This window comes from Dermacentor andersoni, chromosome 5 (genome assembly GCF_023375885.2).
Source record: "Dermacentor andersoni chromosome 5, qqDerAnde1_hic_scaffold, whole genome shotgun sequence".
In the NCBI taxonomy this organism is placed as follows: Eukaryota; Metazoa; Arthropoda; class Arachnida; order Ixodida; family Ixodidae; genus Dermacentor; species Dermacentor andersoni.
In genome coordinates, this window is record NC_092818.1 from 32,951,436 (window position 1) to 32,970,560 (window position 19,125).

At 45.7% G+C, this 19,125-nt stretch overlaps 1 protein-coding gene across 1 annotated transcript; it reads right to left on the minus strand.

Moving 5' to 3' along the window:
- Positions 1–1,238: 1,238 nt before the first annotated feature.
- LOC140218527 (uncharacterized) lies at positions 1,239–18,723 on the minus strand. Its single transcript, XM_072288299.1, has 5 exons — positions 16,741–18,723; positions 14,918–15,240; positions 3,585–3,709; positions 1,859–1,922; positions 1,239–1,350 (listed from the first exon to the last, which is right to left on the minus strand). The coding sequence occupies exons 1-5, from the start codon at positions 18,721–18,723 to the stop codon at positions 1,239–1,241; spliced, it is 2,607 nt and encodes an 868-aa protein (XP_072144400.1).
- Between the last annotated feature and the right edge of the window lie 402 nt (positions 18,724–19,125).

Consider the following 19,125-nt stretch of genomic DNA (forward strand, 5'->3'; position numbering starts at 1 on the left):
TACCTATAAGAACTCTAACCAGCAGCTAAAGAAGCTAAAGAAGCAACTGCCATTACAATTCTAGCGCCCTCGCCCACTCATTAACCCAAGACTCATGGCAAGGAAACCACGGAGAATATTGCTCCCCTGAAGCATGACATAAATTATGACTGAGTGTTAACCTTTCTGTAGCTTTCATGACTGTTTTTTGTGAAGGAAAAGGAATGGAAGTAGAAGAAATGCAGCTGGTGGTAACCGAACCCACAAATTTGACATGACGCATGCAGCGCTGCACCAATTCATCTAGCCATGACTGTCTTTCCCTCCTGGTAGCCAAACCCCCATATTTCACATGAAACACGCAGCACTGTACGAATTCATCGAGCCACAACTGTCTTTGCATCCAATTCACTTCATTCACTTCATTTATGCGGTATACCCGCATAAAATGTAGCGCTGCTAGTGTCAGGGTTCGCGTTGTTAGCCAGAATAAAGAAAATGGGCTCAGGGCTGCAATGTCGACATTGCCATTGAATATTTAAATTTCGTGGTCATGAGTGAACTGTAATTCAGAACTAGTCAACGATGTATCAGTGATAAAACCATTTCGAACCAACAATGCCATATACACTGCTAAACATTTAAAAAGGCACTACACAATTTGGTCATTGTTCACTGCCCCAATGCAAAGCTTTAGGAATTTTTTCCCCTTGGTTATCGAGCGTTTTCAAGGGGAACTACGCAGCAACTAAGTTATAATCATGAATTAGACAATAAAAACTTGTTTTGATTCTAGACACCTCCCACTTGCCTTAGTGACATAACCGCATGAGAATGAAGGGTAATACGCTTTCTAAATAACATTGTGCTTACCATTCATATTGCAATACAAGGTTGAGAAGAATGCGCGACTGAACATAATTGAGACATTTACTGTGGAATGAATTCTCATTAAGTACATTCTATCCCAACTTTATTTACATCTGGCGTAAGTTGGCGAACTGATGCATGAGTCGACTCACTCAGACTGATCTCGAAAGTGAGTCTGAGTGAGTCCGACTGAGTCGAATTTCTATAGGTCTTAGCTCGAATGAACCCGGCTGAATAGAATTTTGGTGAGTGTGAGTGAGTTTTCATTATTTTGCTGACCAATGCATCCAGGTAATTGTTGTGACTTACATTGTCTGAGATGACGAATTGTTGGCAATCCATTCAATTTTCTTTTGAAGATTGTCAGGCACGCCTCCTGCTGTAATATTTCAGAGGTGTGCAGCAACATCAATGGGCATCGGAGGCAGTGTGTACGTTGACAATTCCTTGTACTGTCCTTTGACTGCATTCTCCACATGTTCAACTGCACTACGAGACAGCCTTAAAAAGAGAAGTGTTCATTGAAATCAACAACAAAATCCAGTGCTAGAAAAACAAAACATGTGGTATCACAGACTATCACTCCACATGCTCAAATTTATCTGCTATATAGTTAGTGACGAGCTAAGAATACAGGAAGGGCTCTTGATAAATATGGGCACATTTGCCATGGCAAATGGAGCCCATTACTTTTCAAGGATAATGATATACGAACAGCAAAAATCACTGACTGAGACAACTGACTCGTTACAGAATGAATGGGATGGTAAAACCAAATTTAAAGAGGAATTTTATCACCCCCTATACAGATACTTCCTTACCAACACACCATGATCCCTCTCCCCCTTTTCGCATTGGTACCATGCACAAGGAAGGCGCATTATTGGTCCCTTCACAACACTGGTACCATGAGCAAAAAGCTTCCCCACCAAGGTGAAATAAGCAACCATAGTGACGCACCTGCAAACATTCCTTCTGAGGAAAACGTGTTGCTAGCTACGTCGTCTACAGAGGTATTGCTTTGTGAAGGACAAGTACTGGGCCATAAAGTGCCAAGTCCAGACTAGCATTGTCTTGGGACCAGAAACACAGAACAAAAGCAGGTCAGATAAAGGCCAAGGATGATTTGATAGAACAAAGATATACTAGAACATTCTGGTTCTCAAATACACAAACTAGACCGCTTGTGTTTCCCCAACCATTAATAACTCCCTATCACATTTCTTGTGGCTAATGAATTAATATTTCAATGAACGTATTTTTCCTGGTAACTTCTTGGTGCCTTTGCTTATAAGCTTTTTTGTGAAACATGGCTATTATTTCAAACAGGAAGTCTAATTTTCCCTCAGCATTACATAAATCTGAGCTACTGAGATAGACACAAATGTCAAGGTCGGATAAGACTTTGAAAGGTGATATGGAAGGATTGAGGGGTCACAAACATGATTGTGCTTCTTAAGCTCTTCAAATATCATCAGTTATATTTGGGCTGTCTAGACTGCACAAAATTAAAAAAATATATATTGCAGCTTTTTGTTTTTATGTTTTCATAAATACACCTCATTCGTCAAATCTATTAGTAGCAGAGCATTTCAATACTTAACAAGGACATTGGTATCTTATAAAAGTGGAACTGGGACTATATAGATACATAAGAATATTAGGGGGAAAAACGTTTCATTTTTACCTAGTGGAATTGTCCCTATTGCATGCATTTATTTGTTTAATAAATTCCCATGAGCTTATTCCCTAAAGTTAAGATACAACCAGGGGCAGAAAAAAGCTTTAGGACAGGAATGAGTGTCACTTGCTACTACTTTACTGAAAGCAAACAGGTTCATATTTATAGGTGAAGGTGGCGATGTGCGCACATATGTTTGCACGCAATACTCAATCAAGTTTGCCCATTATTATTCAGCCATACAGTGCAGAAACTGTTGTTCAATTCAGTTCAAGCCACAGATGTATCACTGACATAGACGTCACATTTCATGTGGATGAAACAGGCCTCCATTAATTCCAATGCAGACAATCTTTGCTTTTACCAAGAATGCGGATATGGAAAAGATATGGCTCCCACGTGCGGTAATTGCAGTACATAGGCAAATGTGTATTAATCTTATTCCTGGCAGACAGCTCATGTTTCCTTGCCAAATGGTTGGTGCAACTGCCTGTCTGGCTGATATGCACCTTGCCGCAATTATGTGGAATTTCGTACACCATACTGACCGCGCAGTCACATATGGCCTTGTATGATTTTTACCACAAAGTGTCAGCTTCTGTGGGTTAGAGATGCGTGGGCACAGGCCAGTAAGCTTCCGTGGAGCCAAGAAAATAATAGGTACTTTGTACCTGCTGGCCACTTTCTTTAAATCGTGGGCCACTTCATGCATGTATGGAACAACATGCAGCCTTTTCTCCACTAGGGACTTGGCAAGGGGCATCCAAGCGTTCATTTTGGCTGTGACGCTCGCCTCCTTAAATCATGGGATTGCGGAACTGCAATATTTCTATCTCAGCTATTAATGAGCCAATTTGAAAACTTTTGCAGTAGAATGCTCACAAGAGGGATCCTAACAACTTCCAGCGTATAATTAAATTAGCTATGTGGCCTGGTGAGGGGCTCCTTAAGGTACTGCTCAAATACCGGTATTATAGCTTTCCAGCATACGGTAGGTTTTAATGTTATACAGAGTTAATTCATGAGTACAGATTAAATAAGATCGGGTGCATACGGCTCTTTTGTGCCTCTGATGCTTCGGAGTGGCTTGGGCAGACAACAAAGTTAATCAATGCTCCATCACACACTGTCGTGCTTTCACCCATGTCGACGTAGCACTGGAACCGGTCGTTGGAAGATCTGAAACCACACCCAGATGGTTTATCAATAGTTTTGCACATTAGAGGTGAAGCTGAGGACACTGAACAGGCATTGATTAATTAAACAGCCTTTTTTTACGGTTGCTGTACTGTCCCAAACAGGTTTGTTATTTAGAGCCATCACAGCACAGCACAGCACTAATCCTGCTGCCCATATGTGAGCTAAGTACAGGACGCATTAAGCTAACAAGGCTAAGCTTATTTATGCAATGTCAGCAACCATCAGTGTATAAAAACAGATGATTTCACACAAAGATAGAACCATATTGCTGATTGCCCAAGGTTTTCATAGTCCTTTTGCTGAAAATGCCAGCAATTTTTTTTCCTCAGTTGGTTCAATTTAACTTCATTGCTGCGTGAATGTTGCAGCGCACAAATGACGACAAAGATTGAACAGGCAAGCAACAGGTGCGTTTTCCTCGCCTTGCCTTTTTTATTAGTTACACGCTGCAGAAATTTTCAGAATATGGCATACTGCAACCAGGGATGCTAACTAAAGCACCATTACATTGACTGAAGCTGTTACTACTCCCTCTCCTACCAGATAGGGAATCGATTGCACACCTGACCTCAATATCAGTAGTAAACCAACTGCACAAGTTCTCAGAAGATGGAAGTCCTGAAAAGGCTAGTTTCCTTGCGGCTTCTCGACACGGCAGTAATTATAGTTGAGCAACGTTGTGTTCGTACGGGCAAGTATGCGCTACACTTCTCAATTTAGGGTCAAGTGCATTGGCTGCGACGAAACAAAAATATTAGTAGTTGGCAGCACAGTGAAGTGACACAGAGCAATTTCGAAACACTCGATCTCTCAGTTCAACGCGCGGCAACCGAACAGTTATTAATCGTGCAGGACATTTCCCCTACGCATACTGTTGCTACTTTCCCCATATGAACCAAACAATGACCAAATCCTCTTTGCGCTCCATAACGCGCAGTGCATTTACGCTCACCTGTGTTAGAAGATCGTTGCCTGTCATCAGGTACACGAACCCTCCCGTACGCAGGCTTTCGTGGAGGTCGGCGAGTTTCCGGGCGCCTGTGAGCTTCACGATTTTCTTTGATGGCCCCTGCGAAACAAGGCAAGCCGCTTCTTCCGCACCAGTCGGCGAGCGTTCAGTTGAAGCCGGATCGAACGACATGCTGCCACCGTTGTCGGGTTTCACAGGCACAACGCAAGCAAGAGCCAAACCGCTCCTTCTGCACCAGTTGGCGAGCGTTCAGTTGAAGGAGGATTGGACGCCATACTGCCACCGCTTTCAAGCTTCACAGGCGCAACGCAAGCAAGAGACAAACCGCTCCTTCCGCATCAGTCGGCGAGCGTTCAATTGAAGGCGGATCGGACGACATGCTGCCACTGCTGTCAGATTTCACAGGCACAACGAAAGCAACAGAGGAATGCCACTCACGTTTAGATACTCGTTAACCGCCGTAGATTGCAAGGTGCCGTCAGAGCCATAGCCGCGCTTCTCATAGTTGCGAATCCAAAGTCGAAGTAAATACGAAAGCCGTAAGTCATGTGCTGGGTCCTGAGTATTTCGCTGCCCGCATTCGCAAAACATTTTTCGCTCACCGCTGCACTATCCTTGCTCAAATTTGGCAGAACGACCACATTTTGGTGTCTACTTCGTTTAGTATAACACTTAGCACAGTTTATTGCCTGATATTTTTTTAATGCAAACTTACCGGCGCACATGACAATGCGAGCTGCTGCCGCGATGCTGCAAGCATAAACTTGTATCGCCGCCTGTCGTCAGCTGCAGAAAGCAGCATATCAGGGAGCGCTGCCGCGTGTTGCTGCTCCTGGAACCGGCGACCGTCCTCCGTGAGACGCTGCTTTTTAAAGCTGACGGGAGGCGACACAGGTTTATGCTTGCGCCGTTACGGCAGCTGTTTGGAGCCTCATGGGCGCAGGCAAATTTGCGTTTTTTTTTCTTACACACAAGGCACTTAACTGTGCCAAGTGTACAGTCGACGCCAAAATGCGATCGCTCTACAAAATTTGAGCAAGAACAGAGCAGCGGATTGCACGTTTTTTGCACAGGGGTTTGCAGAACAGTGCACGAAGTTTGCACATTCCATCGTGGCCGCAATGATTGTACAGACGACACCGTTTTTAGATTTTAAATCTAAAGCGTTGACAGACCACCACGGCCCGCAGAAGCCTTTGTACGAGGCAATGCCCCATTAAAGGGCACTGCTTCACGGAAGTGGTGCCTTTTCGGACTGTTACCTCAGATTCTTGCTTCTAAAATTTCAGAGGGAAACGAAGGCTGGGAGATTTACCTCCTATTCCGAGAAGTTGTGGGCATGCTTTCGTCGGATGAGCTTCCCTCAGAGTCTCTTGTTTATATGGAGGTGAAAATTCAAGAATTTCTCCGTTCATTCGTTATCCGCTGCGCAGAAGCCCGCATTATCCCTAAATTACATTAGCTTGTGCACTGCCCCCGCATGATCTCTCTTTTCGGACCACTCAAACAAATCTGGCGTATGAGGTTCAAGGCATCAAAAATAAAAAACATATGTAAAACACTTGCAGAGCTTCACCAACTTTCGGAAAGCTATGAATTCCGTGAGATTGTCTTCAACCAACGCCACACCATGACAGGCCTGAAACCTGTGCGAAGATCTGTTTTACATGCGTGCATTGAGGAGCGCCTGCCTGCAGGTAACGTATGGCAGGCAAAGTCAGTCATCATCATCATCAGCAGCAGCAGCAGCAGCAGCAGCCTCGTTACGCCCACTGCAGGGCAAAGGCCTCTCCCATATTTCTCCAACAACCCCGGTCATGTACTACTTGTGGCCATGCCTTCCCTGCAAACCTCTTAATCTCATCCGCCCACCTAACTTTCTGGCGCCCCCTGCTACGCTTCCCTTCCCTTGGAAACCAGTCCGTAACCCTTAATGACCATCGGTTATCTTCCCTCCTCATTACATGTCCTGCCCATGCCCATTTCTTTTTCTTGATTTCAACTAAGATGTCATTAACTCGCGTTTGTTCCCTCACCCAATCTGCTCTTTTCTTATCCCTTAACGTTACACCTATCATTCTTCTTTCCATAGCTCGTTGCGTCATCCTCAATTTAAGTATCACCCTTTTCGTAAGCCTCCAGGTTTCTGCCCCGTAGGTGAGTACTGGTAAGACAAAGCTATTATACACTTTTCTCTTGAGGGCTAATGGCAACCTGCTGTTCATGATGTGAGAATTCATGCCAAAGGCGCCCCAGCCCATTCTTATTCTTCTGATTATTTGAGTCTCATGATCCGGATCCGCGGTCACTACCTGCCCTAAGTATATGTATTCCCTTACGACTTCCAGTGCCTCGCTGCCTATTGTAAATTGCTGTTCTCTTCCGAGACTGTTAAACATTACTTTAGTTTTCTGCAGATTAATTTTTAGACCCACTCTTCTGCTTTGCCTCTCCAGGTCAGTGAGCATGCATTGCAGTTGGTCCCCTGAGTTACTAAGCAAGGCAATGTCATTAGCGAATCGCAAGTTACTAAGGTATTCTCCATTAACTTTTATCCCCATTTATTCCCAATCCAGATCTCTCAATGCCTCCTGTAAACACGCTGTGAATAGCATTGGAGAGATCGCATCTCCCTGCCTGACGCCTTTCTTTATTGGGATTTTGTTGCTTTCTTTATGGAGGACTACGGTGGCTGTGGAGCCGCTATTAGCGGCGAGAATTAGGAGTGACGCCCTCTCACGTGTGACGTCACGGCCAGGACGCCGCTCACTCCGTCTCGCTCGGCGGCCGCGCGCGCTCGTTCCCTTCGTGTATGCTTCGGGTATGGGTGGCTGGAGCCGCACTTATTGAAGGGTATGTCGGCTTCTTTCTGCTGCCATGCCTGAACCACAGTTACTTCTCCTAAAGAACGTGAATCAATAACATTTCGGGCTTGGATATCACAAGCTATGTAGCGTTGAACGGGGCTACTGGTTTTACAATGCATATATGCGCCATCTCTGTCCGTAAATTTTGCGTAATAAGAATGTCTGGAAATTCAATACGCGAAGTTGTGTACGATGCTTGGCTAAACACTTAATATACCGTTAGTATTTAGCTATGAGAGACATTGCATTTTACATGAAAGAAACTTCTTGGTAATTGACGTCAGGCTGTTATCCGTGTTAGAAAGACATTGCCCAGCGAAGCTGTCATCATGATTCTTATTACTCTGGTGAGTTGTTCTAGCCAAATATGACCATTTATTAATGCGTAAAAGAAAGAGTTAGGCGCCCATTTTTTATGAAAAAGTTTGCTGCTAGTTTCACCCCTCCCAGAAACAGGCCTCCAAAAAACGAAACGCTCATGGCTGCTAACATGACGGCGTGTCACGTAGAGTATTTACATAGTTAATTCACAAATACCATAATAGCAATCACCTGAGAGAAACTTTTCGTTCTTAGGATCGGGAGCCAATCAATTGCAAGCGATGAAATGTTTCATAGTGGCGCTCAGTAGCCTTTATCGACAATATGGCACACCCATCACGCAACGGTAGCACGAAACGGCAGCAAGCGACTGTGAGTAAGGCGAGGCATGCTTTGTTCGTGAAACCCATCAGCTCACTACTATTTCGAATTGAAACCATAAAGCATTTTTTTACAGCTCCAATTGGAATGGCTAAAATATTCTCGAGCTACTACAGCGCAGCTTAGATTGCCTAGAAAAGCAAAATTCAAGCACTTTCTGTGTCACCATGTCCCTATCCAGCGTTGTTTAATTATGCAAACGGAGAACTATTCGCTTGGTCGGTACATAATAGAGGACCTCGCCCAACTGCAGGCAAAATAAATTTTGCTCCAATCCAATCGCAAACATTCATAAAGAAAACACCACAAGACTTACATATATATTCACTTGAGTTTTGACCCTTCACAGGGCAATTATATCTTCAATATGTCCCATACTACTAATGATTGACGCTTCGACTTCTTTCTGCCTGCAGCCATACGGCCCAAAAGGCAAATTTCTCTAAAAAATTTGGGCCGAGCAGCCTGCGTCAGCTCGCCAAACAAATTCGTCATGTATATTCCACAAGGAACAAGCACCAGTAAATTTCTCAAATGAGTTGAACGTGTAGCACAGAAAAGGGAATATATATTGGTACATTCCATTTTGTATTCTGTAAATAGACGTAAGCCTTCATTAGCTTCACTTCAAATTACCGCCACTTAAGATAAACACGTGAAGAAGCGTCTGATTTTAAGAAGCAGTCAATGAAGCAAGTTGTGCTTGTAGAACCTAACTGCAATATTAGTTAAGTCTTCGTGTTACTGCCGAACGTTTTTCTGAAGAAAGGCGAAAATTCGATATTGCACCATGAACTACTCGTCGTGAACAAACCAGTTTTAGCGGATTGTAACTGTTGTAGAAGTCATATATAGCCAGCGTCTGTGATATACTCGTTGCAGCGCGGCAGGTATGGTAACATACCTGGATTCTTATTTTCTATATGTTTGCGGTTGTCGATTGAAAAACCCGCAATGAGCTGGTCTGCGCTCCTTCGGCTGGCACTGTAGCGTTGCCTTCGAGAACTGCACTGTCGTCTAAGAAATAAGCTCTTTGAATAAACTTTCGCGAATGAAGACGTCGTAAAAATATATTTGAGACGACCGCCATAAGTACACAAGCAGAGAGAACGAGGGCGAGCAAACGAAAACACCGCAGAACGCGCCCGGACACCGCCCGAACTGTAGCAGACAACAGGCGCGAGTCCTTGCCCTGACGTCACGCGAGCAGCGCTCGCAGCGCCCCTGTAGTTCGTTCTCGGGGCTAATAGATATCTTTCAGTATTTTTACATACGGCTCGTCTACACCCTGATTCCGTAATGCCTCCATGACTGCTGAGCTTTCGACAGAATCAAATGCTTTCTCGTAATCAATGAAAGCTATATATAAGGGTTGGTTATATTCCGCACATTTCTCTATCACCTGAGTGATAGTGTGAATTGATCTATTGTTGAGTAGCCTTTACGGAATCCTGCCTGGTCCTTTGCTTGACAGAAGTCTAAGGTGTTCCTGATTCTATTTGCGGTTACCTTAGTAAATAGTTTGTAGCTAACGGACAGTAAGCTGATCGGTCTATAATTTTTCAAGTCTTTGGCGTCCCCTTTCTTATGGATTAGGATTATGTTAGCGTTTTTCCAAGATTCCGGTACGCTCGACGTTATGAGGCATTGCGTATATAGGGTGGCCAGTTTCTCTAGAACAATTTGCCCACCATCGTTCAACAAATCTGCTCTTACCTGATCCTCCACAGCTGCCTTCCCCCTTTGCATATCTTCCAAAGTTTTCTTTACTTCTTCCGGCGTTACCTGTGGGATTTCAAATTCCTCTGGACTGTTTTCTCTTCCACTGTCGTCGTGGGTGCCACTGGTACTGTATAAATCTCTATAGAACTCCTCAGGCACTTGAACTATCTCATCCATATTAGTAATGATATTGCCGGCTTTGTCTCTTAACGCATACATCTGATTCTTGCCAATTCCTAGTTTCTTCTTCACTGTTTTTAGGCTTCCTCCGTTCCTGAGAGCATGTTCAATTCTATCCATATTATAATTCCTTATGTCAGCTGTCTTACGCTTGTTGATTAACTTCGAAAGTTCTGCCAGTTCTATTCTAGCTGTAGGGTTAGAGGCTTTCATATATTGGCGTTTCTGGACCAGATCTTTCGTCTCCTGCGATAGTTTGCTGGTATCCTGCCTAATAGAGTTACTACCGTCTTCCATTGCACACTCCTTAATGATGCCCACAAGATGGTCGTTCATTGCTTCAACACTAAGGTCCTCTTCCTGAGTTAAAGCCGAATACCTGTTCTGTAGCTTGATCTGGAATTCCTCTATTTTCCCTCTTACCGCTAACTCATTATTCGGCTTCTTATGTACCAGTTTCTTCCGTTCCCTCCTCAGGTCTAGGCTAATTCGAGTTCTTACCATCCTGTGGTCACTGCAGCGCACCTTGCCGAGCACGTCCACATCTTGTATGATGCCAGGGTTAGAGCAGAGTATGCAGTCTATTTCATTTCTAGTCTCGCCGTTCGGGCTCCTCCACGTCCACTTTCGGCTATCCCGCTTGCGGAAGAAGGTATTCATTATTCTGATATTATTCTGTTCCGCAAACTCTACTAATATCTCTCCCCAGCTATTCCTACTGCCTATGTCATATTCCCCCACTGCCTTGTCTGCAGCCTGCTTCTTGCCTACCTTGGCATTAATGTCGCCCATTAGTATAGTGTATTTTGTTTTCACGTCTTCATAAAAGCTTTCGGCTTCCTGGTCATCATGACTGGATGTAGGGGCGTACACCTGTACAATCTTCATTTTGTACCTCTTATTAGGTTCCCCACAACAAGACCTGCCACCCTCTCGTTAATGCTGTAGAATTCCTGTATGTTACCAGCTATATTCTTATTAATCAGGAATCCGACGCCTAGTTCTCTTCTCTCAGCTAAGCCCCGGTAGCACAGGACGTGCCCGCTGTTTAGCACTGCATATGCTTCTTTTGTCCTCCTAACTTCACTGAGCCCTATTATATCCCATTTACTGCCCTCTAATTCCTCCAATAGCACTGCTGGACGCGCCTCACTAGATAACGTTCTAGCGTTAAACGTCAAAGTCAGTCACTATGCGGCAAATGGCATACCATGTGGGAGATGTGCTTTTAATGGCCAAGGGAGACGAAATTGGCTTATGGGGTTTTACGTACCAAAACCACTTTCCGATTATGAGGCACTTGTAGTGGAGGACTCCAGATATTTTGAACACCTGGGGTTCTTTAATGTGCACCTAAATCTAAGTACACGGGTGTTTTCGCATTTGGCCGCCATCGAAATGCGGCAGCCGTGGCCGGGATTCGATCCCGCGACCTCGTTCTCAGAAGCCCAACACCATAGCCGCTGAGCAACCACGACGGGTAAGGCAGACGACCCACAATGTGCACAGATTGCAGGTATTTTTGCGGCTCAGGATGAGGTTCTGTTCTTGTTAGACAAGATGGGACTTGTTGAATTCAGGAGACATCGATAAGCATTTAAGGTATCTAAACGCAATGGAGTCTGTGCGGCGCAGCCGGAAGATGAGGTATTACCAGAGTTCCTCGATCTTTATCTAGCAGGGAAAGTGGTACCCAGATGTGAATTAGTGTTGTTTAATTAAAAAATAGTAATATTTGCTTAGCTTTATGTTATGAACTCTGAGTGGTGTACTTCACAGTTTGCGTTCTGTTGACATTATGTGTATATTCGTGTTGTAATTTTTTCTTGCTTTTTCGATTCTGTGCATGGTCAATCAATATTCATGCACTACCCCCCCTCCTAATGTATCTTTATATACAAAATACACATTATTGTACAGTGTGTTGCATAAATATACCAACCAGTGTTATTACTTTTGGAGTTTGGCGTTGTACCATCCTGTTTCAATTATTTCTTACTGAAAAATAGAAAAAAAAACAATTTGTCTTTCTTGCTATCCTCATTATGCAGTAATACAACACTGCATGAAACGCATTTTACTTCTTGCGGCTATAGAGTTGAACTCGGGTAGTTACATATCATGCTGTCTTCTTTGGTATAGTCAATCAGTTATTTGATTGAGTGAACCAACGAATCCACATTATTTCACTGCAACCTATAACATCATATGTACCTTTCACTGACTCCCTTCAAGCAGCATGGGAGTCATCCATTTCATGCGTCATTCCCGACTTCGTTTTGTGACTACCCTTGGAAAAGAAGGTGGTCAGCGACCGGAAAAAGAGAGTCGAGGTAGCCGTGACCGTCTTTTGACTCTCTTTTTTTTAAGAGTGTAGCGTAAATGTATTCCAGCTAGCAATGTGAATAATCATGCTCTTCAAATACCGCACTGTTTGTAATGACGGACGCGACCCAATTCAATGAATCGCAACTGAAGCCTTTTTTGAGCTTCGACAGCAGTTTCTTAACGAACAGTAGAGAATACTAGATTACAAGCATACTTGAATAATGCGTGACTGGTGGGAAGAGCAGGGGTTGTAAATGTAACCCTGTTCAAGACCCCATTTTGTGTGGTTTTAAGCCATTCAATTGAATATATACCGTTGCATCCACGTCTCGATAAGCACCCTAATTGCATTCCAGCTAGCAATGTGCATTAACAAGTTCTTCATATATCGCACTCTTTGTTATGACGGAAGCGACCCAAACCAATGAATCGCAACTGGAGCTTTTTTTCAGCTTCGACAGCATTTTCTTAACGAACCGAAGAAAATAGCTGATTACACGCATACTGGAATTATGTGTGACTGGCGGGAAGAGCAGGGGCTGTAAATGTAACCCTGTTCAAGACAACATTTTGCGTGGTTTTAAGCTATTCGATTGAATATATACCGTTGCATCCACGTCTGGATAAGCACCCTAATTGCTGGTCAAAAGCGTGGCAGTTTGGGCGAGTTGGTGTCATGACTGTTTTAGGCTTGTAGCGCACCTCAGAAAGAGCAAAAAAGGAATGAGGCAAGGGTAATCAAAGGGAACGGTTTAAGGATATTCTTAAGGATATTCTTAAGAATTAAGGATATTCTTCTCCATGTCAACCTAAGGACAAAGACGAAGTTAAGACCCGGTTCCTGTGGTCGCCCCAGGTGCTCTACATGCCAGCTTATTCAATCTACTACTACAGTAAAAAGTACAGCGTAAAATAACTCAAACAAGGTAACTTCAAGTTTCACCTGCACAACAGGCAACGTAGTCTACTGTCTAGAATGTGAATGGTAAGATTGGACAACAAATTCATAAAAGGCTCAACGTTCACCGCACAGTTACAAAACACAATTTACCTAAGTCGCTTAGATACCTTGGATTGGTTAAATTTTTTACTGACCGATTTAAGGTATACACTCTCCCGCTCTTGTGCCCTAGTCTTGGGAACCACACTCACAGACGTCAAGCGACAGCGCTCATTATCTCTGAAGTCTCTCCATCCATAACCAACCGCCTCCGACAAGAACCGCACGTGACGTCACCACAGTAACCCGTTAAAACTAACATGCCAAGGATGACGAGGCCGCCTTTGACGAAAATAGGTCCTCCTATCGAAATGTTGGCCATCATTTCTGAGGCACCTTATCCCTGTTTGTCAAATTTTATACCACAGTGTGCCATTCCAGCTGTCAGCCAATTTCTTGATTTTGCTATACAGGAAGTAGTTCTTCAATGATACCAAGCAGAAAGCTTTCATGCCTTCCAAATTGCAGCAATTCTTAAGCAGTGAGATTATAATACAAAATTTACAATCACTATTAGTATTCTTGTTGATGTAAGCGTGTACTTGTGTGAATCCGCGCTTGCTCTGTGAACGCTTTTGAATGGCGCATTATGGGAGTTTGTGCGGGCGGTTCGCTTGATAGCTTCATCCGTTTTCTGCACTGTTTGTGTGCTTCACTGGGACTTTGGAATACTCATCCGTGTTGCTCGCCATTTATAAGCTTCGTGTTGCCTCGAAGAAGGCAACAAGATCGCCTCTGGCTCAGCTACATCAAAGCTCAGTAAATGTTTCGAATTCCCCTTGTTCGTTCATAGCGACGCATTGAACAAGAGCGCGAAAGTTGGTACAACTCTTCTGGGTGTTTTCCGCGTGCCTCCATGCTCGTTTTTTTCCTAGTACTATTCTTCTGTTGTGAGAATTGGTTGTACAGCACTAGGATTGTGGTATCGAACGTGTTGTGTCCTGATATAACTTCGCGGTGCGCTTGCAGCGATGTAAGAGAGCTATGTGGTGCCAGCTATACAGGACATGCAGTACATCACAATTTTTGGTGCGGCGTTCGAGCACCGATTGAGTTAGCATTATTGCTGAGCGGAAAAAAATCATCCGAATAATCATGAAATCTCCCGAACTGTACTGTTCTCAAAGATATTTCGTTCCCACCACAAAGTTGTTGTAGCGGGTGACAGAGTGACGGAGACGATCCAAGAGCACGTACCGCACAGTTTTATTTCAGCGACAGTGATCTAGATATATAGGCTGCTTGCCTATGACGTAACATAAAAAGAACGAATCATGTTTGACACGTGTGGTACAGCACTTCATATCAATTCTCCCTTTCTTTAAAACTGCAGTCTTTGCACGGGTCTTCGTTGTCGGGTAGACCTCCGTAAGACCGGCGGACTTGGGGGAGAGAGAGCCTGTTTGGCTGGGACGGACGTTGGAGGTGTTGTCGAAGGAACAGGCGCAGCGCCACTTGCTCCTGGAGTGGCCAGGCTGCACCGGGCTTCTGGCGTTGACGTGGGCCGATGCTTGTTGTCCGAGCTGGGTTGAAGCGAGTCGGACGCCTCCGCTTTTGGGGTCACGGGTGACACAGGCACGCGACGGAAAATTTGGTCGAAGTGACGTCTGGCTAGGCCATCTGGAGTGCCGACCGTTACAAGGCGTGAACCCTCTATGCTCTTGACGATGCCTGGACGCCAACGCTCCCCTTGGCCAAAGTTGCGCACCCACACCTGGTCGCCGGACTGGAATCTGGGAGGCTGCGAGTAACTTTGAGGTAGAGAAGGAACGCAAGTATCCAAGCGCGAACGAATTCGGTAGTTCAGCAGCATCTCTGAAGGAGACTTGCCGCATGGCAGTGGGGTACGTCGATACCCTAGGAGCACTCGCGCTAGTTTTGTTTCGAGATCGTTTACCATCGAGTGCTTAAGAAGGCCATCCTTTATTGTGCGGACCGCACGCTCTGCGAGACCATTAGATTGTGGGTGGTACGGCGCACTACGTAGATGAGTTATGTTGTTGACAGTCATGAACTGGGAAAACTGCTGACTTGCAAACTGAGGCCCGTTATCTGATACAACTGTTTGCGGCAAGCCAAAACGCGCAAACAATGCTCGAAGCCGCGCAATAGTGACTTCTGTGGTCGCCGACTTGACGGGAAGTGCCTCAATCCATTTAGTATGCGAGTCGACGACTATCAACAGCATGCGTCCCTCTATCGGTCCGGCGTAATCAATGTGAAGCCTTGACCATTTGGTTCCCGTTTCTGGCCAACAGATAGGAACCTGTCGATGGGGCATTGGCTGAGCTTGTACACATGAGATGCACGAACGTCCGAGCCAGTCTTTTCATCGCAGATGCACCCTGGTGTGACCGATGTAGCTCAGCGAGCATGGAGACTCGCGCTTTGTGGGGTACGACGATGCGATGACCCCAGTAGAGCAGGCCTTCTACGCTTGACAGCTCCAGTCTTCTGCAAAAATAAGGTTTAAGGTGATTGTGACGCGGTGACAAGCGTTTAGGCCATCTATTCAGTACAAAGTGCTGCACAACGCTAAGGTTTTCATCTCCGTTCGTCAGCGCCCATATGGCATCCGCTGGCACGAACGAGCTGTCAAGGGTCTCTGTACATATTCTGGTAAGGTGCCCGATCGACAAACGTCTGTTATCGGCACGGGCAAGCGGCTGAGTGCGTCCGCGTTGGCGTTTTCCTTGCCGGCCTTGTACTCTATGCGGTAGCTATATTGGCTTAGAAACAGAGCCCATCTCTGAATACGTGCCGACGCCATTGGGGGCACAGGTCGATCTTCTCGCAGAAGTCCCACCAGTGGTTCGTGGTCCATGACGAATATAAACTCACGGCCCAGCAGGTAGTCTCGAAACTTTGTTACTCCGAACACCAGTGCGAGCGCTTCCTTCTCGAGCTGAGAATAATTCTTTTCGGCGTGTGTTAACGTGCGTGAACGGAAAGCAATGGGCTTATCCAATTGTCCAATTCGGTGCGAGATTACGGCACCTAAACCCGAAGGTGACGCATCGCATTCCAAACGCACTGGTTGGTTGGGATCGAAATACGTCAGAACAGGCGAACTCAGAAGTGTATGTTTAGCCTTGAGATATGAATTTTCCTGCGCCGTTCCCCAGTGCCATTTATGCTCTTTTTCAAGCAAAAGATACAACGGTGCCAGCATCGTTGACAGGTATGGCAAGAACCGGTGATAATAAGTCAACAGACCCAAGAAAGAGCGCAGTTCGCTCACATTCGTAGGCCGTGGCGAGTCGCGTATTGCTGCTAGGTTCTTTTCAAGCGGATGCAAGCAGTCTTTGTCAATGCGATGGCCCAGGTAGACGATTGAGTCTTTGCGAAAATGGCATTTTTCGGCCTTCAGCTTGATACCATTTTCTTGAAGCCTGCGCAAAACGTCCCGAAGCACTGAGCCATTATCGCCTTGACGTTCCGCTATCAATACATCGTCCAAATACACCTGCACGGCTGGAAGACCGGCCAGGACCGTTTCCATGCGCCGCTGAAAAATCGCGGGAGCCGAGGCAACTCCAAACGGAAGACGGTTATAGCAGAACAACCCCTTGTGAGTGTTTATCACGGCCAGCTTCCTCGCCTCCTCATCCAATGGGAGTTGGTTATATGCATCCTTAAGGTCCAGTGTTGTGAAAAATGATCCCCCACGTAGCGACGCGAAAATGTCTTCAATGTTTGGTAAAGGGTACTGATCAGTTATGCACGCAGCATTGATTGTGATTTTGAAATCGCCGCAGATGCGAAGGGAACCGTCTTTCTTCAGTACTGGTACGATTGGCGCCGCCCACTCAGAATGTGCTATGGGCGATAATATGCCTTGATCTACTAAACGGTCCAGCTCAGTTTCCACTTTTTCACGAAGAGCATAAGGAATTGACCGCGCCTTGTGGAACTTCGGTTGGGCGCCTTCTCGAATGTGGAATTTCACAGGTGGCCCCTGAATGTTTCCAAGTCCTGGCTCAAAAAGGGCAGGAAACTCGGTCCTGAGGCTGTCGGGATCTGCTGACGTCGATTGAACCGCAGCGAGAAACCCCGACGGCAAAAGCGAGAACGCTTGGATTAAATCCCTTCCGCAAAGGCTGGGACCCGAGCAGCCTGTAACTATGAGTGTGGCAGGTACAGTCTTCCCCGCAAAATTGGCTTCAAGGTGCAGTTCACCGACAATGGGTAGCTTGCCCAAGTAACAGTTGAGCGTGCGTTTGCATTTCGATAAGCGTGGCCAACTCAGACGGTGCTTTAGATACACCTCCTGCGGAATGATAGAAAACGGCGATCCCGTGTCAGTAATCATGTTCATGGGCACGCCACCCCAGCGGATAACTCTGCGGAACGCCTGGAGCATAGATTTCTTTTCCCGTGATTCCTGCAATGTGAAGACTGATGAAATATCGCCTTCCTCCGTTTCGGATACAGCGCTCTCATAATGAACTGCGTTAGCGACGCCATCGCGCCTACGACCAGCCCGGAGCCCCGACTGGGAGCGGCATTTTCTTGCGAAATGACCAGTCTTCCGACAGCGAAAACACTGCTCCTTTTTGTGCAGACAGTCGCTTGCTTCGTGATCGTAGTTTCCGCAGCGTGCGCACTCAGTATGGCTTTGCTTATCTTTGGTGAAAGTCTGATATCGGCGCGATTTACTCGCTACAGTGCACACCGCTGCCTCATTATCAAGTCTAGTCATGGCGCTTACTTCCAGTGCGGCTGTCTCTGCCGATATGGCAATCGTTTCAGCTTGGGCAAGTGTGAGCTCAGTTTTATCAAGCAGCGTCTGCTGCACCGCCCGATTTCGGATGCCACACACAATGCGGTCCCGTAACAAACGATCCAAACTGGCGCCGAAGTGACAATTATCCGCAAGCTTGCGTAGCTCAACAACATAGTCCCGGACAGATTCGCTTGCAGCCTGATCCCTTGTAAAGAACTCGTAACTTGCGGCAACCTCATTAGTCTTCGGCGCATAGTGGTTATTTAGGATGGTAAGTGCGTCCTTGTAACTCAGGGCGTTTACTTTCTGGGGGGCGCACTGTCCAGCAAGAACGCCTACCGTCTTCGTTGATAGCATCGAAACCAAGAGCGCCCTTTTCTTATCATCTGTCTTAATATCATTTGCTTCAAAAAATACCTCCAGTCGAGTCAAGTAAATATCCCACTTATCTTGATTTTCGTCGAAACGTGGGGTACCGAGGTTCGTAGCCAGGGCCATGACCGCCGATGCTCCGTAGACTCGATTACTTTCAGTACCCAGCAGGACTCCCAGCGCTACCGAGACGCCGCTGTTCGTGGCGGGGGCTCCGCGGGATGGTCACCCTCGTCGCCACTGTTGTAGCGGGTGACAGAGTGACGGAGACGATCCAAGAGCACGTACTGCACAGTTTTATTTCAGCGACAGTGATCTAGATATATAGGCTGCTTGCCTATGACGTAACATAAAAAGAACGAATCATGTTTGACACGTGTGGCACAGCACTTCATATCCTTTGTCCTGATATAACTCCGCGGTGCGCTTGCAGCGATGTAAGAGAGCTATGTGGTGCCAGCTATACAGAACATGCAGTACATCACAATTTTTGGTGCGGCGTTCGAGCACCGATTGAGTTAGCATTAT